The 23,014-nt window shown below is 35.5% G+C and overlaps 1 protein-coding gene across 1 annotated transcript in view; it reads left to right on the top strand.

The window, feature by feature from the left end:
• Positions 1-4,993: 4,993 nt before the first annotated feature.
• The window catches only part of LOC126424552 (uncharacterized), a 41,314-nt gene continuing 23,293 nt past the window's right edge, over positions 4,994-23,014 (top strand). The window contains exon 1 of the mRNA XM_050087299.1: positions 4,994-5,214. Coding sequence (XP_049943256.1) covers positions 4,994-5,214 — 221 coding nt within the window. The remainder of the gene's footprint in view (positions 5,215-23,014) is intronic.

Raw genomic sequence — 23,014 nt, 5'->3', positions numbered from 1 at the left:
CTCATTCTTATTTATCGAGTAACATGAACTCTAGTACTCACAATTAAGTTACAAGTTATTCTCCTGTTTGAATATTACGCAAAGGGTACGGAAACGCACATCTCACTATTAGTAATTTACACAACTCTGACTGTTCACTACGCACTGGCAATACCACATTTTCTTTCTTATTTAACGGCTTTGATCAACACGTGGCCGTCGCACTGAATATGAATGGCGCACACATTATAAATTCTGGGTATCGTGACAACATACTATTCGAAGGAAAAGGCCACCAATCTTTTTCTTTTCACTATCTTATTTATTCCGATAAATCCAATAACTTAACACACAAATTCTATAACCTACAACAATAACACATGATAAATTCCGCCCAATGGGCATGGCTTTACATTGGTGATTCTCTATCATATGGTCTCGTAATTATTCAATGCTACAGTGCACTTTCTGGATAGGATGGTGGATCTTTTTCTATATCTCACACTTCGACTCTCACACCCATCATTACGAAAATTTCCTCCAGACCGAGCGGTACAAAACGGAACATGCATAACCCACTGCCTCTGAAACTATCTTGTTACTCTCCCGTGCCAACCACACATACTTAAATTTCATGAAATACATCACACTGGCAATATTCAATACAAAGAATAGTCACAACGTTATAATCACATGGCTTTCAGTTTTCCCACTTCAATTAGTATTTATCCCAGTTTCACACGACACTGCCCCACTACGTAATTTTTCTTTCCTACTATGAACTCTGGAGGATATATGCACGTCTTCCTGTGCAGTGCAAGCCATGTGGCATTGCTGGATAGACGGCTGACTCACCTTGTCCATTATAATTATCCGGGCTGTTATGCCGTGGTCGGTTGATGAATTCTGTGGTGATTCCCAACGTTTCGTCTCCTACTGCGGGAGACATCTTCAAGGGGGTCCGTAGCTTGATGGAAGGTCCAACACACACACCGGCTCGCTACTCACCTTGCTTCTCTCTCAGAGTATTACAGTTTGAATCAAGCGTCACACGGAAACATAACACGCAAAGTAATATTAAGAACATATTCATCACAGACACGAGTCCTTACCTGATACCATGGACGAGTACTTCTCTTTATCCTTTGTCTCATACACAGATTGAGACTCACACAGTACTTACCACGTGGAAGTACTCGTCTCTAATTTCAAGTCCTGCACACGCCATTTCTTAAATATTTCCCACTTATAGTACACACGCTAGTAATTCAGCTTAAGCACTCGGAAGTATTTCAACTTATTGCTACACGTGGTTTAATTGTGACCGTTGGTCACTTCCGAAGATTACTACGATCCCCTTAATATTACCTGCCTGTCATTTAATTCTCCCCACAAAAGTTCCTGAAATAGAGAAATAATTATTCTAAACTACTCTTAAGTATTTCACATGCATACCAGGTCTCCACTCTTTTGTCTTTACAGAGCACGCCTAAGACAGGTCTTACCAACACAAGATCCAGCGGCAGAGTACTGAAACATGGCCGTTCTTCAGGTCATCTCGCACCTCCGTCGAGGTGGGGGAAGACCATGCTACCCATTGGTCAGCCACGTTTCAGGCGCTCAAAGCTCCGGTAAATTTCATCTCTTTGGTTCCACCAAAGGTGACCAAAAGATCGTCTCAAAGATGATCATATAGTCACATTCACTATCTGCGGTTAGCAGACGACCATACATTCATTCATTTCACAGATCTCACCAAACTGGATGTAGGGATTTATTTTGTGGAAGTGCACATGTGATCAATGAAATAAATAAATTGTCATTCTTTCCCACACTGGTATCCGGCTTCGCTGTATTAATTGAAATCATTCTTGTAATACAGCTTTACAAGAAGAGCGCAATGCTGCATTGAAACAGTCATGGCGAACGACGCAGACGCGAAAGCTAGAAAAGCCGTGTATCTGGCTTCATACCACCTTCAATGGGTCGTGCGCATGAGAGGTGTTTCAATTTACGTATTTTTCTGCTGCCATGTGTTTCCCCCCTTCTCCGATAATATTCCGTTGCAATTTGACGTCATTCTGACGAGTGGTGTTATTTCTACAGTGCGTTTTGAAAGTTTAGCTTTAATTACAGTCACCCTGGATGTAAGCGTTTTTGATCGTATGCTCACTTGACGTAAAAGAAATATATTTTTCCTGCAAGTTTCTTGTAAAGTTAGTTTTTTCGTAACTATTGGCAGCAATTTTTTTTGGAAAGTACTGCATCATTGCGTACGCAATACCACAGCCATTTGTTTATGCGCATATTGCCTTCTCATGTCCTTTGTCGCTTTAGCGTGAATCTGTGAGGACGAGTCCTTGTAACACGCCCGGCGGTACAAATGGGGGTGAGGGACCCTAAAACTGGCTTTTACTTCTGGACCGTGCGCCCTGTCCACACCACGTACCTGATAATCCAGCGGCGGTTGTTCTGCTCCACACTGCTGCTGGCTTGCGTGAAATTATCTATCGAAATATGCAAGCGAGTGAGAGGAGCTACGCATCGTCAGAACAGAACACTGTTCTACGTCTGATATGAACAACTATTTTCTGAGACGATTAAAGGACATCGCAGGTTGCACTGTTTACATTCTAATTCATAAATGTTTATCCCAAATAACAACCTTGATGATTATCTGCCCACAATATCACTCAGCTGAGCGTATGCGTAACCGACACGACGCGGGTGATTGTTGATGATGCGGAAGCCGAATGATCGAACGAAAGTTCTTACGCTCGTCACACATACTGACATCTGGTAATAGTCCTCCTTGACACTACGAGGTGAATTCAAGTTCTAAGGCCTCCGATTTTTTTTCTCCGGACTGGTAAGAGATAGAAACATGCGCATTGTTTTAAAATGAGGCCGCGTTCATTGTCAATACGTCCCAGAGATGGCAGCACCGTACGGCAGATGGAATTTTACCGCCAGCGGCGAGAATGAGGTTTTAAATACTGAAAATGGCGACGTTTTCCTTACTTGAACAGCGTGCAATCATTCGTTTTCTGAATTTGCTTGGTGTGCGACCAATTAAAATTCATCGACAGTTGAAGGAGACATGTGGTGATGGAGTTATGGATGTGTCGAAAGTGCGTTCGTGGGTGCGACGGTTTAATGAAGGCACAACTTTGTGTGACAACAAACCGAAACAACCTCGGGCTCGCACAAGCCGGTCTGACGACATGATCGAGAAAGTGGAAATAACTGTTTTGGGGGATCGCCGAATAACTGTTGAACAGATCGCCTCCATAGTTGGCATTTCTGTGAGTTCTGTGCACACAATCCTGCATGACGACCTGAAAATGCGAAAAGTGTCATCCAGGTGGGTGCCACGAATGCTGACGGACGACCACACGGCTGCACGTGTGGCATGTTGCCAAGCAATGTTGACGCGCAACGACAGCATAAATGGGACATTCTTTTCATCGGTTGTGACAATGGATGAGACGTGGATACCATTTTTCAATCCAGAAACAAAGCGCCAGTCAGCTCAATGGAAGCACACAGATTCACCGCCACCAAAAAAATTTCGGGTACCCGCCAGTGCTGAAAAAATGATGGTGTCCATGTTCTGGGACAGCGAGGGCATAATCCTTACCCATTGCGTTCCAAAGGGCACTACCGTAACAGGTGCATCCAACGAAAATGTTTTGAAGAACAAATTCCTTCCTGCACTGCAACAAAAACGTCCGGGAAGGGCTGCGCGTGTGCTGTTTCACCAAGACAACGCACCCGCACATCGAGCTAACGTTACGCAAGTTTCTTCGTGATAACAACTTTGAAGTGATTCCTCATGCTCCCTACTCACCTGACCTGGCTCCTAGTGGCTTTTGGCTTTTTCCAACAATGAAAGACACTCTCCGTGGCCTCACATTCACCAGCCGTGCTGCTATTGCGTCAGCGATTTTCCAGTGGTCAAAACAGACTCCTAAAGGAGCCTTCGCCGCTGCCATGGAATCATGGCGTCAGCGTTGTGAAAAATGTGTACGTCTGCAGGGCGATTACGTCGAGAAGTAACGCCAGTTTCATTGATTTCGGGTGAGTAATTAATTAGAAAAAAAATTGGAGGCCTTACAACTTGAATGCACCTCGTAGTAATGATATAAACACTATTCACAAAGTTAAATTTACAGTTCACAGATCTCAGTTGTACGAGCGTGCGCATAACAGTCGCGGCGCGGTTGATTGTAGATGATGCGGAAACGCGATGATCAAACGCACGTCCTCACGCTCGCTACAAGACACTGGCACTTAAATACACTCTTTTGTGGTAAATAGTATTAGTGATTCACATTAGTTCATTCTTGGAGACCGAACACGGCGCGGATGATTGATGCTGTGCGACACGCAACGAGAGGATACATAAATATGTTATCAGCAACGCTGCTCATTTTTAAATAACTTATTGACGCACTTTCCACACTACACAACATAACAGTTCCGTGTCTCGTCCTCGACTCTACAGACGCGGCTACCCGCAAAGATACTCCGCAACCAAGCCAGCGATGTGACAGCGCGCTTACATCGTGCTTGGGTGAATCAGTCGGCAGGAAACTTTGCTTCGAAAGGCAAATGTCCCGAGTTCGATTTCCGTCTGGCCCACAATTTTAATCTGCCAGGAAATTTCGTATCAGCGCACATACCACGGCAGAGGAAAATTTCGTTCTGGAGTGTGACAGCAGTCAAACACACGCTAAGCACCAGTAAGCAACAAGTAGTGACATGACGCAAATTATCGGCCGCTACAGCAGGATTCCTCGTTTTCAATTTCAACAAAATAGGTCTTAAAATTCTTTTTAAAAGGGATAAACTAGGAGTTGTGCACGAAGGAAAATGAAATTCGAAAAAAAATGAGACACAACTCAATGCAGAAAATACACAGTCGTGTGAAATGGGACAAATCTTTTTGGAGAACACTGTACTACTGTACTGGAGTGTGGACTGACGACGCAGTTTGCTTCCACGGAAGTGGATGGGCGCGGCCGCAGAGGGGTGGGAGTGGCGCAGGACACTGCCCCCAGCACGGCCGCCGCCCCCACCGCCCCCACCGCCCAGCCGCACGTTGCAGACAGCTGTCACATGCACGCCGAAGTGGAAGCGCCTCCGACGCTACGAGAGACGCCGGAGGGAGCCGGCGGCACTCCACACAAATCCTGCCTGCACTGCTCCACTTCGCATAGAAGGCTGTCGCTCGTAATGTAACTGCCAACGTTACGTGCTACTGGAGAACACGATTTCCCATTAGTTATTAACCCAATACCACCTGCACTTTTTTCCCACTTACACTAATTTAATTAATTAATATATTTCATCTTACCATGTTGAACTAAAATTGAATGTATTATATAGAGTTCATGTTTGTTTTGTGCTAATATCGGGTACTATAATATTTCACATTTCGTTAATACTTGCCAGCATTCGAATAAAACAGTTCCAATGTGTAGTTTTGCAGCAATATATACTGACAAAATTCTCTCCGGCTTCCAGCCGCATCAAGTGATTTAAAATCCACGAGATTTCGGACGAGTGCTTCTCAGCCATCGTCAAGTGGTAACGATCGAAAGATTGCTGCTCCGTCCTTATATAACTGCACTGCCTTCGCTGACGTCACTTGTGCTCACGTCAGCGCTATATGTTGTGAAGTTTTCATCGAGTGCTTGCTGCGCCCGCTTCAGTCTTCCGATGGTAGGCTGCAAGCCGAGCTTCGGTCCAGACCGCCTTCTTTATTGAGGGCGTTGTCAGAAATCTTTTATCTCGATCACTTCTTTCATGATGCTGTCCCAGAAACTATTAGACCTTATGGTAACAGATATCTCGGTGAATGCCAATATCTGTTTTCTAGAGCACGTTCCGCTGCACAGCTGATTCTTCAGGATACGATAGGCGAAAACATGTCTCGTTCGCTACACAGCATTGTTCAATAGTAGGCTCAGTATGTCCGACATAAAATCGTCCCACACCCACAATCACACCATATTTTATATAGTCCTGGAATTCTGAGGCTTACGTCTCCTCAGGCCTCATTAGTAGCCGAGGTTTTGCTGGGGACCTGAAGACTGCGTGTGCTAGTAACAATCATACCGTAGTAAATGTGCCAAGGAAATCAAATACTCTTTTGGCAGCAGACCTGAGAGCAGTATATTTATGAGAGTTCTGGGACAAAGAGTATATTGGATTAAAAATTCCAGGTTATAAAACACGATTCTAATTTCTCAGTATCCCTCTCACCAAAAATTTATCCGTACCTACAAAAACGATATTTTCATTCAATTAAAATTTAATATTCAAAAATTAAATTAAAAAATCTAAAATTCATTCAATTTCAGTAATATGAACCAGAAGACTTTTATTCGTGTTTTTACCCCAATAAATAAAATGTAATCCTACTATGTTGTTTAATTTATCATTGTCATTTGTAAGGATTTTAGTATAATGTTCTGGAAGAACAATTTTATATTTATCATCTAAAAGTAATAAAACTTTATTCCCAGATTAAGCAGGTAAATTTTCAACTTTAGAGTTGAAACATTATTTATGGTTTTTTTTAAGCTCTGATACTTTAATGAATGCTTCTGCATAAATATTAATACTATTGTTAAGTTCAGTTAACAGGTATTCAGTGTTACCACTCATGTTCATTTATATTTATACAGAAAAAATTTAAATGTTTGGAAAAACATTTTAATTTTTGAAAATCTGAGTTTCGAGTTTTTAGCTCCATAGTTTTCTGAAAATATTTCAAAAGGTAATGAAAACATGAAGTCAAAATTTCTTATCATAATAACATATGCAATTGTATCATTAGGTATATTTTCATATCAGAATGCACATAATTTTATTGTTATTTTTTCAGTAGTTGCAACATACATTTTTGTAGCCATATTAATTATACACAGAACAATTTTGAATAAAATTGAATGGTCTTACATTTAAAACATTATTTAACTGCAGAATGAGATTTTCATTCTGACGACCCATCGTAAGTCGTGCTTGGGTAGCTCAGTTGGTAGAGCACTTGCCCACAAAAGGCTAAGGTCCCAAGTTCGAGTCTCGGTCTGGCACACAGTTTTAATCTGTCAGGAAGTTTCATTAGTTAACTGACTAATTCTTTTCAAATCTCTAAAAGCATCAAAAGCTTTCAAAAAGTCTGGTGGATCAAGATTCCATAATTCTTGAAGGAAAATTTCACTTATTCTATCTTTCTCATAGATATTTCATAATTTAACATGATCGATTAAAGAAGAGTTATTCAATTGATTGGTTTTTTCGATTAGTCTGGAAAACAACGAAAATAAAGTAAGGCATATCAAATTCTGTAGAATTATAAAAATTAGTAATATCTGGTTCAAAATTTATTTTCCCCATAGTCCAGCAAATTCACTTGACTGGAGTTCAAAGAAAGAAATCGGAATTTTTGGATTTATAGGTCTTTCTTGTTCTAGTTCAAATGGTTATTCTGCTTCATATTTAACAACAGGAACACGAATTACGATACTTTTAACAACAATTTTACCTTCTTTAGGAAGAATACTATTTTAGCAATAGTCCAATAAAGAATAGAATCTTCTTGATCTTCACCAGAACTCCAAGTAAAATGTTCCCACATAATTTTTTTATTATCCCAAATAATTTCATTATAATGCACCAAATAATTCTGATAGATACAGAACTTCATTTTGTTTAGTTTTAATTTTACCATAGTGAAGAATATGTACTTCCATAATTAATTCATTTGATAGGGATGAAGTTAATTTAATAAGAGTTGCAGAAATAAAATTATATTCAATTGTAGATAAAATATTGTTTCCTTTTATAATTTAATAACATCAAACAATTTTAAAACTTAATTGTCAATTAGTTAAATATTTGGTTTACGATAGTTTCTTGAAAAATTTGTCCAATCTATGTGAGTAACACCAAAAGTCATATAAAGTTGCAAGTAATTATGATGAATCAAACCATCACTAATATTAATGTTAATTTCTATTTTCTTTGTAAAATGGTTTAAATAATTTTTGTTTTTTCATCAGTGGAAAATGATTAAAATTGATAACTCTCGATTTGGTTCATGATTTATTAACGGAAAAATTTATTAATTCATTTCTTATACAACTGTTACATCAGTCCCATTGAAGTCAATCAAATTATCATTTTCCTCAGTAATAGTCATTTCTAAATTCTGAATAGTACCAAAAATTGGTCCTCCAAATTCAGCATTACGTTTAAATGAAGCAATAATAGCAGTTTCTCAATGAAAATTGTCATTATGTTTAACAAACATTCCATCAGCAAGATTAAACTTTATATCTGTTAATTCAAATGGAATAATTTTAGGTACATCTTTAGCAAGAGTCTGGTCATGTGTATTAATAAGGTTATTAGTAAATCCTAGCATATTTGCATTATTATCTTCTTTTATATCCATATGTAATTATATGTCACTTTTGATAACAATTCTATTTAAAATTTTATCTGATTTGATGTGAAAATTTGGTTTTTTGCTTGAATAAATTTTTCAAAATGTTTAAAACTATACTGACCTACAGGTATTTCTATAGTTTCTCTGTCACAATACAGTTAATTTTTGTATGTAATATTCAGAGTTAAAAAGTTGAATAAAACCAACAAGTGAAACAGTTTATCTCTGATTCAGAACAGGCAAATTATCATTCAATTGAAACAATCTACTTTTTTACATCACTAAAATTTATGTAAATATATGATGGAATGGGGACTAAAAATCAGATGAAATTAAAAAATAAACACTCAGTTTTTCAAATTCTGTTTTATGTGCAATCATAATACCAATTGGTTGTGGAAAAACTACATTAATAAACGAAAGTTACATTTTAGTTCCAGGATGGTTAAACTGAAAAAAATTAATCATTTGAATGGTTATTCAAAAAGTGTAGAACAACAAGAATATTAAGAATTTATAAAAAGATTGAAAAATTCAGGATAAAATTAATGAATAAATAGTTACTCAAATTCAAAATAATTCCATTGGATAAATGCGAAGATATTTTCATTCTTGAAAATCAAGATATAGCTAGACAATATTTTAGTAGAGATAGACATAAACGAATAGTCTTCTTATCTAAGTGAAACATATTTAAAAATACAAAAACAATTAGTTAGAGATAATTTTAATTTCTAAATTATTTTTCGACAATATGATACAAATTTAAATCACATTTATCATGAATTTGTTGGTGGAGATTTAAAGTTTAATAGATTTAAAGAAATATGAAGGTAAATATAGACAAAAAATTTGGGATTTTTTAAACATTAAAAATAAACATATTGATCTTAAAAATGAGGAACAAATGAACATTGACCATAAAAACTTGAATGTAATTTATGAATGTAAAATAAAAAATGATTATTGTGTTTTTTCATCCTTAGTAATTGTTTGCAAAATACACTCCACAAGTTGTTAAAAAAGCCAGACGAAATAAAAAAGTAAAGGAACAATTAAATGAAGAGCTTAAGAAATGGAAAAAACCAAAAACAGAATATAAGAAATTTAAAAGACAAGAGCAACCAGTTATTGATACAATTTATAAAAAAAAAAAAAAAACAAAGAATTGAAGGATTAGGAAAAATGTTTTAAAAGCAATTCATTAAAATAGAGAAGTTGAAAAACAAATGGTTCATTATAACGACATTATTTAGAAGAATTAAACAATACACCAACAACTCCACAATATGAATGGGTTGATGATAATCCTGCTATGTATGACTACACATTAAGTGAGTATGACATAAATAATTTGTTACAGAATTATGTGAAAGAAATAAAATTAGGAGACAAAGATTTCATAAATAAATGTAAGAGAAACGATGTTAGAATTTGTCATCATAGTGAAGAAGCAAATTTTGAATTAGGTCTGTTGATCAATTAAAATATGGTAGTAATTTAATTTTAGTGCCCAATGGAAAAAAAAATCAAATGTTTGTGAAAAAGAATATGAAGAGATGGATTAATGAGCCTTTTAACTAAAAAAACATATACTGTCGACTCTACTGAAATAAGGTCTGGAATATAAGAAGGAATTAGAATTCAGTAAGCGGACATAATTAGTTTGATACTTAACTTTAATCCATTAATAATGAAAGTCGCTCTAGACGGTACATGATTCACAATATTATTTGTTAAGAATACATTCATGTTAACTGAATATGGTGCCTTGCTAGGTCGTAGCAAATGACGTAGCTGAAGGCTATGCTAAACTGTCATCTCTGCAAATGAGAGCGTATGTAGGCAGTGAACCATCGCTAGCAAAGTCGGCTGTACTCCTGGGACGAGTGCTAGGGAGTCTAACTAGACTAGACCTGCCGTGTGGTGGCGCTCGGTCTGCAATCACTGACAGTGGCGATACGCGGGTCCGACGTATACTAATGGACCATGGCCGATTTAAAGGCTACGACTAGGCAAGTGTGGTGTCTGGCAGTGACACCACAGAATTTTATTCGACTCAAATGCCATATATAATGAAAATCATCAAAATAAAATTAAATCAGGTAAAGGAAATAAATATAATAATTTCATAAAAATAATTTTTTTAATAATATTTCACTATTTTTAAGAAAGAAATCTTCGTGATTCATTTGAAAAAGTTGGTGAAAGTTTGTTGTTGTTGTTGTTGTGGTCTCAGTCCTGAGCGTGCTACTCTATCCTGTGCAAGCTTCTTCATCTCCCAGCACCTACTGCAACCTACATCATTCTGAATTTGCTTAGTGTATTCATCTCTTGGTCTCCCTCTAAGATTTTTACCGTCCACCCTGCCCTCCAATGCTATATTTGTGATCCCTTGAAGCCTCAGAACATGTCCTACAGTTGGTCCTTTCTTCTTGTCAAGTTGTGCCACAAACTTCTCTTCTCCCCAATTCCATTCAATACCTCCTCATTAGTTATGTGATCTACCCATCTAATCTTCAGCATTCTTCTGTAGCACCACATTACGAAAGCTTCTATTCTCTTCTTGTCCAAACTAGTTATCGTCCATGTTTCACTTCCATACATGGCTTCACTCCATACAAATATTTTCAGAAACGACTTCCTGACACTTAAATCTATATTCGATGTTAACAAATTTCTCTTCTTCAGAAACGCTTTCCTTGCCATTGCCAGTCTACATTTTATATCCACTCTACTTCGACCATCATCAGTTATTTTGCTCCCCAAATAGCAAAACTCCTTTACTACTTTAAGCGTCTCATTTCCTAATCTAATTCCCTCAGCATCACCCGACTTAATTCGACTACATTCCATTATCCTCTTTTTGCTTTAGATGATGTTCATCTTATATCCTCCTTTCAAGCCATTGTCCATACCGTTCATCTGCTCTCCCAAGTCCTTTGCTGTCTCTGACAGAATTACAATGTCATCAGCAAAACTCAAATTTTTTATTTCTTCTCCATGGATTTTAATGCCTGCCACGAATTTTTCTTTTGTTTCCTTTACTGTTTGTTCAATATACAGATTGAATATCATCAGGGAGAGGCTACAACCCTGTCTAACTCCCTTCCCAACCACTGTTTCCCTTGACTCTTATAACTGTCATCTGGTTTCTGTACAAATCGTAAATAGCCTTTCGCTCCCTGTATTTTACCCCTGCTACATTTAGAATTTGAAAGAGAGTGTTCCAGTCAACATTGTCAAAAGCTTTCTCTAAGTCTACTAATGCTAGAAACGTAGGTTTGCCTTTCCTTAATCTTCTTTCTAAAATAAGTCATAAGGTCAGTATTCATTCACGTGTTCCAACATTTCTACAGAATCCAAACTGACCTTCCCCGAGGTCAACTTCTACCAATTTTTCCATTCGTCTATAAAGAGTTATTAAACTGATTGTTCGGTAATTTTCACTTCTGTCAACACCTACTTTCTTTGGGATTGGAATTATTATATTCTTCTTGAAGTCTGAGGGTATTTCGCCTGTCTAATACTTCTTGCTCACCAGATGGTAGAGTTTTGTCAGGACTGGCTCTCCCAAAGCTGTCAGTAGTTATAATGGAATGTTGTCTGCTCCTGGGGCCTTGTTTCAGCTCAGGTCTTTCAGTGCTCTGTCAAACTCTTCACGCAGTATCATATCTCCCATTTCATCTTCATCTACATCCTCTTCCATTTCCATAATATTGTTCTCAAATACATCGCCCTTGTATAGACCCTCTATATACTCCTTCCACCTTTCTGCTTTCCCATCTTTGGTTTGAACTGGGTTTCCATCTGAGGCCTTGATATTCATGCAAGTGGTTCTCCTTTCTCCAAAGGTCTCTTTAATTTTCCTGTAGGCAGTATCCATCTTATCCCTAGTGATATAAGTCTCTACATCCTTACATTTGTCCTCTAGCCATCCCTGCTTAGCCATTTTGCACTTCCTGTCGATCTCATTTTTGAGACGTTTGTATCCCTTTTTGCCTGCCTCATTTACTGCATTTTCATATTTTCTCCTTTCATCAGTTAAAATCAATATTTCTTTTTTTACTCAAGGATTTCTACTAGCACTCGTCTTTTTACCTACTTGATCCTCTGCTGCCTTCACTACCTCATCCCTCAGAGCTACCCATTATTCATCTACTGTCCCTCTTTCCCCCATTCCTGTCTATTTTTCCCTTATGCTCTCCATGAAACTCTACAGTTCGTAACCAATATATTGTGGTCAGAATCCACATCTGCCCCTGGAAATGTCTTACAGTTTAAAACCTGGTTCCTAAATCTCTATGTTACCATTATGTAATCTATCTGATACCTTCTAGTATCTCTAGGATTCTTCCATGTATGTAACCTTCTTTCATGATTCTTGAACCAAGTGTTAGCTTTGATTAAGTTATGTTCTGTGCAAAATTCTACCAGACGGCATCCTCTTTCATTTCTTACCCCCAATCCATACTCAGCTACTATGTTTCCTTCTCTCCCTTTTCCTACTCCCGAATTCCAGTCAACCATGACTATTAAATTTTCATCTCCCATCACTACCTGAATAATTTCTTTTACCTCATTACACATTTCTACAATTTCTTCATCAACTGCAGAGCTAGTTGCCATATAAACTTGGACTACTGTAGTAGGCATGGGCTTCATGTCTATCTTGGCCACAATAATGCGTTCACTATGCTGTCTGTAGTATCTTACCCACACTCCTGTTTTTTATTCATTATTAAACCTACTCCTGCATTACCCCTATTTGATTTTCTATTTATATTCCTGTTTTCACCTGACCAAAAGTCTTGATTCTCCTGCCACCAAACATCACTAATTCCCACTATATCTAACTTTAACCTATCCATTTCCTTTTTTAAATTTTCTAACCTACCAGGCCGATTAAGGGACCTGGATATTCACGCTCTGACCTGAAGAACACCAGTTTTCTTTCTTCTGATAACGACATCCTCTTGAGTAGTCCCCACCCGGAGATCCAAAGGGGGGACTATTTTACCTCTGGAATATTTTACCCAAGAGGACGCTATCATCATTTAACCATACATTAAAGCTGCATGCCCTCGGGAAAAATTACAGCAGTAGTTTCCCCTTGCTTTCAGCCATATACATAACCAGCACAGCAAGGCCGTTTTGGTTAGTGTTACAAGGGCAGATCAGTCAATCATTGAGATTGTTCCCCTGTAACTACTGAAAAGGCTGCTGCCCCTCTCCAGGAACCACATGTTTGTCTGGCCTCTCAACAGATACCCCTCCATTGTGGTTGCACCTACGGTACGGCCATCTGTATCGCTGAGCCACACAAGCCTCCCCACCAATGGCAAGGTCCATGTGGGGTAAAGGTTTAGTAAAACAATATTCAGAAAAACCATTAGAATATGGCTGTAGGGATGACTGATAGATTTGCACTTTCCATGGTGAAGAATTAGCTGGAATCGAAAATTGCAATGATAAGAAAAAAGTAGCAATATCTCAAATGTTCTCTAATGATCTTAGTGATTTTATTACTAATTATCCTAAAGGAATTTGTTATTTAATTGGACTTTTGAATAATTTACCACACACGTTTTGGATTGTTAAAATTACAGGAAACAATTAATTAATGCTGTAATTAACAAATTACCATTTTAAATGCATCTTCAAGGCTATAAATTTTTGTGGCATGTGAACCAAATTAGAAGAAAGTTTAGCTAGAGGAGATAAAGGAATGAATTCATTAAATGAAACATGTACAGAACATATATTTCTTATAGAGAGAATAAAGATTTAGAAAAACGACATGAAGCTTGTAAAAAAGTTCAATTATTTGCAAAAGGAAAACGCATTCTCCAGATGTTTCATAAGGAGAAAAAATAGCTGCAAGTTCAGTTAGAGGAATAACGGATGGAAAGCGAAAATTAGGTATGGGACTAGAACTTGTTTAAAATGTATGGGGAATATAAAACATTCTGTACTAATTGTTGGTCTACATAAGTGGATAACTTTTCGATTGAGTAGTCTGTGCTATCTAGCGGCAAAATTCATTTAAATATTAAACTCAGCAATGAACAGTTAAATAACATGATACCATTTTTAACTGATTCACAAAAAAGAAAGGTAGAGAACCAAGTGGTAAAGATTTACTTGTTTCATTAACTACTTCTGTTGTGAAAAATATTGTTGAATATCTAACGAAAAAAGAAAGATGTTTCTCGATAACACGATGACAGAATTTTACAATTACTTTTAACTGCTCTTGGTTTTTCCTGGTGTTTTTGCAGGAATTGCAAACAAAGTTATAAATAAGATAAAAGGTGATAAAGAATTAGAATAACTAAAAAGACATGATTTAGTAATGGAAAAGTAAGTAATTTAAAGGAATTTTTAAAGAAATAATAAGAAAATTTAATAATCCCTTATCTAACTTTGACATAGAATAATTAGTTAAAAATTAAATATCAAATAATTTCATCTCCTTTTTTTGACTAGTGTATCACCGAATGAGCCAAAATCTTTAGAATGTGGAATAGTAAATTTAGATACTTCTGATCATGCTAGCACCCACTGCAATTAAAAAAATATATAGACTCTGTTTTTGATTCATATGGAGGAAATATACCCTAATAAGTACTTGGGAAAAATAATCTGTACTGCAATATCGAGAGAATACTAAACTTCAGTAAAGTAATTTGTTGCCAATTGTGCCTATTTATTTTAACAGTATTATGTATTAATTATAAGTTTAATAATATTTTAAATTAAATAAATGGGCATTTTTGGAAATAAGCTTAATATCAATTTAGAGAAAATAATATATTTTCAAACATTAGAACCAAATATTAATAATGAATTAGTTCCAGTAATCAAAAATATTCAATCATCAGTAGACTCACAAATAGTTCATGTAAATTAAAAAACTTCAGAAACAAATAAATCACATTTTTAAAGCAGCTAGATGTTGTAGTGGTATTAAAGGTAAAAGAATCATGAATCTAAATGATCCAATAGGGGCAAAAGATCTAGTGAACAAACAATATTTACAGAATGAGTTATCAAATATTGTTACAAAACTCTAATATACAAGTATTTTAATACAGCGCAATATTTATGTTGCTAGAATTTACTAAGTAAATACTTTACAAAAGCAGGGGATTGAAGAACTCACATAAACATAAATTTGACTCCAGATTTAAATAAGTTAAGAAATCTTCATCATGAAGTATTTGATAAATAATTAAACGAATTTACTATTATGACTGGAGGCAAGAGAAAAATGCACAGCCATCAATGATTTTATTCTTCAAAAAGGTGTTGCTATTGGTGAAAATGTAAACAGAGATTTAACATATAATCATTTCTGATATTTGGATGCTTGTGCTTCGCAAACTTCATAAAATAACTCCTGGCATCCAGTCAATCAAAATAGTTCACAAATGGAACTGTAGTATTCAAAGATTACATTAAGACTGTTCCCATTGATGTAAAGATTATAGTATTTGGTGAATTAATTTAATTATTTTTGTTCTATTTAAATGATGACTGATAATCATATTTACTATTTGAGGTGCAAAAATATTACTGAAACACCTAATCGCCATAGATTAAGAAATGACAATGGAAGACAAAGAATTTGAGGTCTTTTCGTAGTGTGCAAAAGTAAAAAGAGTAAATATGATAAAAAAAAATTCCAAGCAAATGTCTAAATGTTCATAAATAAATCATTAATAGAAAAAAATGAAAAATTTTGAAATAAATTTGAATTTCGTTTGGAATAGATGATTTATGGCAAGCTGACTCAGGTAATCTGAAAGGAATTTTAAAAATAAATAAAGGATGTAAATACTGACTAACTGTTATAGATGTCTTCCAAAATTTGGTTGGACTTTTCCAGTTACAGATGCAACAGGTAAAAATATAGTTGATTCTGTCGAAAAAATATTCATCACAAGATCGAAAATAATGGAACAGATAGTGGCAAATAATTTTATAATAAATAATTTCAAAAATTAATGAGAAAATTCAACATTTATCATTTTTCAAAAATTATTGAATTAAAATCATCTGTTTTTGAACGATTTACAGGAACATTGAAACATAATACATGGAAGAAATTTGTTCTTCAAGGAAATTATAGAGAGGTTGATTTAGTTTCTAAATTAATTGTCAAATATTGTAACATGAAAAATTCAACTACAAAAATGTTCCCAAAAGATGTAAGCAAAGAAACTGAAAAAATCTTATTCGAAACTGTTTGTGAAACAAATTTATTAGATATTGAATTTAAATGTAAATTTGGTGACAAAGTAAGAATAAATTAAAAGGAAATTTTGAAAATGGGTATACTGCTAACTGGTCATCAGAAATTTTAGAAATTGTAACTGTTATTCATTCTAGTCCCACCACATACAAACTGAAAGGTTTAAATGGCAAACAAATAAAAGAAGATTTTTAAGACCAAGATCTTCTAAAAACTAATATACCAGATGTTTATCTCGTTTAAACAGTTTTATATAAGAAAGGTATTACAGTATATGTTAAATGGTTAGGATTTGATAAATAACACAAATGTTAGGTAAATAAAAGTAACTTAATATTAACCAAAAATTTAAATATAAGTGGAGAGTGTTACTGAGAATTCAAACATTTTTTCTCATTGAGTATAATATTCATTGTACTTATTGTTTCATTAAAAGAGGTAGAGTTTATTTTGTTATTCATATAAAGTTTAACAACAACCACTTTATATAAAAATCATTTGAGGATTGTAAATTGGAATTATTGGAATCAGATGGTTTTAATGAATTTTGTTTAGTAGAAGTATATAAAAATCTTCATGAATATTATTTTAAAGTCAACTATGAAATAAGTACTTGAAAATTTAGTTTTATATTCTATGAAGCCATTGTTAGATTATTTATATCATCATGTGATTGTTCTCATTTTGAAATTATTTCAGTGGCAATTAATTCTTTAAGTTTATTTCATTTGTTGATATAAAATTACTGAATTTGGAACATAATGATTTCTTAAAAATACTTCACAATTTAAATGTCTATTTCTGATAATATCTTATGGATTTTGTACACTTGTAAATTATGCTTCAATGCATAATACTCATAATTAAAATCATGAAATATTAAAATAACAAAAGTTGTTCTTAAATTTTGTTTGCTTAATGGAGGAACAACATGAGGTGAGAAGCTATTTATTCATTCAATCTTTTCATGTAAAATTTCTACACCTTTATGAAATTGCTCATTTGATTTTTGTATATAATCAACCTTAATTTTATTCAGTTATTTTAAATGATTTATTAATGCTTTATATAGTCATTATACATTTATCTTTATTTTATGTTCTCCATGTTTTGTAATGGATGCTACGACTTCTTCATAAACTTAATCTTAAAAAGTTTCTGCAAATGGTATTTGTGAAATGAGAGCTAAACAATATAAACCAGGTCCATTAATAAATTTTGTACAAGAATGAATATTTTAAACAGCAGCGGCATATCACTATTGAAATTTTCATATGTTTTACAATATTTAATTGCTGTTTTAAAGCATCTCGAAAGTGTTTATACCCTAAGGTATCACTAACATGATTTTCACAAAACCATAGATTGTTCTTTCATCAATAATTATTAAAACTGGCTTGTTTTTAAATATAAGTTTGTTAATTTTTTAAATCCACAAGCGACTCAATTTCTATATATTCCACTAAATTTTTTCTTTCTGAAAGAAAAAGAAAAATAAAATAATTTGTTCACTGTGCAATCAAGAAGAAGGAATTCATAACTAAATAAAAATAACAAAACAGAACATGGCTTCAAAATTAGATTATAGTGATTTTTAAAATGAAACAAAGAAACATCTTCATTTCTGGCATAGTAAATCAATTATAACTGAAAAATATAGGAAGAAAATTAAGATTTATTCTAATTATATTCATAACTGTGATCAATCAAAAATATGGAAATAGCTTTAATTTGTCAAAAAAATAAAGAGAGAAATTATCAAAAAGCTAAACTTTTTGTGGAAAATTTGTTTGAATCACTTATTTGGAAAAACATTAAATTTATATTTGAATTTAATTTAATCTTTTATGCAACTGTTCAATTCTCATGAGAAATCATTTTCATCATCTTTTATTTTATTTGGTTTTAATTTATAATGACCATATGGTAATCTATTAATAGCCTCTTGTAATACACCATGTCTATCATCATTTTATTACTTTCAACTATATACATTTCCTGTTTAAATAATCTACTCAAATTCATTTTATATGTTGTTTTATTGTGTCAGTTAATCACTTTTTCAAAAGTACTTTCATTTTACAACAGGTTTCTTAACTCTTTTACATTTTTCTCTTCTTTAATGCTAACTTCATAAGCATAAATTCTCGATCTTTCACTAATGTGCTCCAAATAAACTTTTCCACAATTTTCATCTGTCATTTTTCCTAACACGCTCTTATTGATTTGCGGAAGTCCATAAATATTATTGTTGGATAATACTTGTGTCAAAGTAATCAATTATTGATTTCATATCTTTACAGAAGTTGATGATTCAAATGGCTCTGAGCACTATAGGATTTAATATCTGAGGTCATCAGACCCCTGGAACTTAAAACTACTTAAACCTAATTAACCTAAGGACATCACACACATCCATGCCTGCGGCAGGATTCGAACCTGCAACTGGAGCGGTCTCGCGATTCCAGACTGTAGCGCCTAGAACTGCTCTGCCACACTGGCCAGCTTTACAGAAGCCTTTTAAAGGTCTTTTATTCAATTCATTATCATTGTTATTAATGTTGTCATCTGGATTTAAAATAAGGTCTATTAATTTTTGTTTATTAAGTTTGGAATAATTCTTGAGTTTTTCTGTTATACAGATTGGTCGAAGTTGTATTATAATTTTATATTTTAGTTCTTCCTTCTTCATTTCTTTATTCATTTCTCTCCTACTAAAATAATCAATAAATTCCAACATATTTTGTCTAGTTACATTTGCATAACCATTTTCCTTACAATAATTTTTTTAAATCTCTGTAAGTCAATCCATACTTTCCTTATAATTTTCTCAGCTTTGGTGTTCATTTTGTTTTGGTTGTATTTATATTCAATAAAGTTTAAGTTATGTTATTAAAATGTTTACAGTTAAAATGTACCTTTGAGATGATTAATTTAAATTTCAATCGATGATATAGATAGGGAAGGTTTGACAGTTCTTATTTATAAAGGTAAAAATTTATGAGATTGTCTCTTTTTTTAAGAAATCGTAATTTCGCTTTTCAGATATAGGCAAATGAGTTGTGATGAGATTTGAGTGGGGAATACTATACAATTAGAGTCTTGGTTTATAACATGGAATTTTTAATCCAGTATACTCTTTGTCCTTGAACTCTCAAAAATACATTACTCATGACGGTGATGGTAATGTGAAGATCAAACTGATCGTGTGATAGAATAAACACATTCTCAAGATACAGCTATGGTGGTACTTTTTCAAACATATATCATCAGCTGATTTCCCTCATCCATAGAGTAAGATGGATATCCACAAGCTAATTATTTTGCATTTCACAACATATAAATGGGACACAGACTGTCTACATTCCAAAGAAAAGAGGGAGGTACAAAATTATGTTTTTTTAACAACTAATTTCGTAAATGGCCGCTAGGGTGTTAGCGCCGATAAGCAGTTATGAATAAGATGGCTCTGATGCATTGAAACGTTTTCTGCTACTTCAATTTACAAGAAGTGAGTCGGCAGTTACAGTGCAGAGAGCGTTTCGCTCAGATTCAGCATTGAACCACCAACTAGAAAAAGCGTATGCTGTCGGTTGAAGCAATTATAGCAAACTGGATATTTCTGCAAAGAAAAAAGCTTTGTTCAATCCCATACCTGGACATATTGGTTTTTCCTTAATTCATTAAAGATTCACAAGACTTTATTTTGCAACAGGATTCCCCACTGGTACCGTCATTTCTAAGGATTTTTAAATCAGTACTGTTGTGTACATAGTCCCGCATAGGCAGCACGTACACAACTTTCCTACTAGAGCGCGCCCCGCTAAGAACAACAGCGCAGGCGCAGCGCTCGTCCGTCTCCGCTCTATGAGATGGAGCTGCCATAAAGACGGACGAAATTCTGCTTCCGCCGAGATGCCAATCAATGAGATTGCTGCTAACGTAGAACTTTTTCGCCTCGCGGATCACACTCGCGCAGTGATATATGAACACGCAAGGTATTATAACGAGTGTACAGACCTCCGATTAGTCAGTCTGCATTAGTCTGCATCTGTCTGTACCAGTCTATAGTCAAGTTTCAGTCTGCGCCTAATAAGATTACCATATTCCTATACATAGCCATGAAGAGAAATGTATAGACACTTTGTCAAGTATCAGAGATATGTGAGGATAAGATTAACGTACCAAGACCAAAGGAACTTCAGATTGTCAATTGTAAATAGCATCCAGAATCAAGTTAAGTTATTTTATGCTTGTTATTATTTTAATAAATGTGTGTGAAAATTAATCAAGTTCTGTTTAAAGTTGGTCACCGTCAGTCTGCTACTCTAAGCGTGCAAGTGGCATTTCTATCGTCTGACCTAACGGCAGAAGATAAACACGCCACGATAAGACCACGAGACATATTGCTGACACTCGCCTACTTCGTTAGAGCGACAAGTCAAATAATCTGATGGTGTGTGTACCGAAGGTCTTACAGTATGCACACCACAAGTAGTTTCCTCAACGAGAAATGGGAAAGTCATTCCTGCTCTACACTTGTGACCACCAAGATCTGCTGACCTCATGTCCCGTGAAGTTTCCTTGTGCCACTGTGTTAAGCAGGCCTTCACATCACACCTGACCGAACAGTTCCGGCCACCCTGTGTAACGATTTCACTACTGAGGTGGATTGTGTGACAGAAGACGTGCTTGTTTGCATGTGGGACGAGTTTGGCTACTGCTTAGCTTTTTCCATGCAGCAAAGAGGGGGCACATTGAATATTTATAGCGTGTGTTATATATATATATATATATAAACCTCTTGCCGCCCACAGTGGCCGAGCGGTTCTAGGCTCTTTAGTCCGGAACCGTGCGACTGCTACGGTCCCAGGTTCGAATCCTGCCTGGGACATGGATGTGTGTAATGTCCTTAGGTTAGTTAGGTTTAAGTAGTTCTAAGTTCTAGGGGACTGATGACCTCAGATGTTAAGTCCCATAGTGCTCAGAGCGACTTTCGATTTAAAAAAAAACTTTGAAACTTCCTCATTTCATTAATATGTAAACAGTTCATGTATTATTTATATTCTGCGACATACTATATTGAGTACATCGTTCTGAATAACCCCTATGTATTGGTCGAATCCTCTCAGAATTTGTTCATTAGACCGCACAGTAATGCATGATGCCTCTTTTGTGGCGTCTGCCACTGTAGCTGGCTGAGGGTCCCCATTGCCCTTTCGCGCTTTCTAAATAAAATTGTGTCGAAAGGTGCTTCTCTTCTTTGTATTGTGTCTGTTTTCCTTATCTATCCTGTCTGGTAAGTGTCCCAGCCTAGCGAGCAATATTCGAGTTTCAGTCGAACGAGAGTTGTGGACTATACTTCATGTGTGGACTATACTTTCCGAGAATTCTTCTAGTGAATTTCAGTCTGGTAACTGCCTTTCCTGGGTGCAGAGTATGTGATAATTTCACTTTATATCGCTCCGTAAGCATATTCCCAGATATTTAATGAATGCGGTTCCTTCCTTTTATTTTCCAGCCGTCGTCCAATGATACAATAGTGGGTCTTTTTGGGTACATAAACTCAATACGTTAAATTTGTTTACGTTAAAGGCCAACTCCCAATTCCTGCACCAAACATCGATCCTCTGGAGTTCGTCCTACACATCGATACTGTTTTCTAGCATTGTGACTTCTCTGTACATCACAGGATCGTCAGCGAAAACTACACAGAACTTCAGTCCTTACCCACTAGGCTATTTATGCATGTACACTGAGGTGACAAAACCCATGGGATAGTGATATACACATATACAGATGGCGACAGTATCGTGTTCACAAGGTATCATGGGGCACTACATTGGCCAAGCTGTCATGTGAAAAGGTTTCAGACGGGATTATGGCAGAACGGCGGGAGTCAACGGACTTTGAATCGCACAGCACTTTCCATTTCGTAAATGGTTAGGGAATTAAGTATTCCGAAATCCACAGTGTCAAGAGTGTGCTGAGAATATTAAATTTGAGGAATTAAAAGGGATGTTCGGAAAGTAAGGTCCGATGGGTCTCGAAATGAATTTAAGTTTATTCACAACAGTTAGCCATAACTTCCAGTTATCTCTCTAAATAGTCGCCGCTCCGACTTAAACATTTGTCGTGGTGTTGTACAGACTTCCCAGTACCCTCGTCACAGAAAGCAGCCGCCTGTTCTTTCCGCCAATTCTCTATGCTGATCTGCTTTTCGTTGTTTGTGCCACAATGTTGTCTACGTATCCAGCCGTTCAGGTGAGCAGAGATGAACAATGGGGAGAGCCAATTAAGGGCTGTATTGTGGGTGA

This window comes from Schistocerca serialis, chromosome 10, assembly GCF_023864345.2.
Source record: "Schistocerca serialis cubense isolate TAMUIC-IGC-003099 chromosome 10, iqSchSeri2.2, whole genome shotgun sequence".
NCBI classification, from domain to species: domain Eukaryota; kingdom Metazoa; phylum Arthropoda; class Insecta; order Orthoptera; family Acrididae; genus Schistocerca; species Schistocerca serialis.
This window is presented reverse-complemented; position numbering and strand designations above follow the sequence as displayed.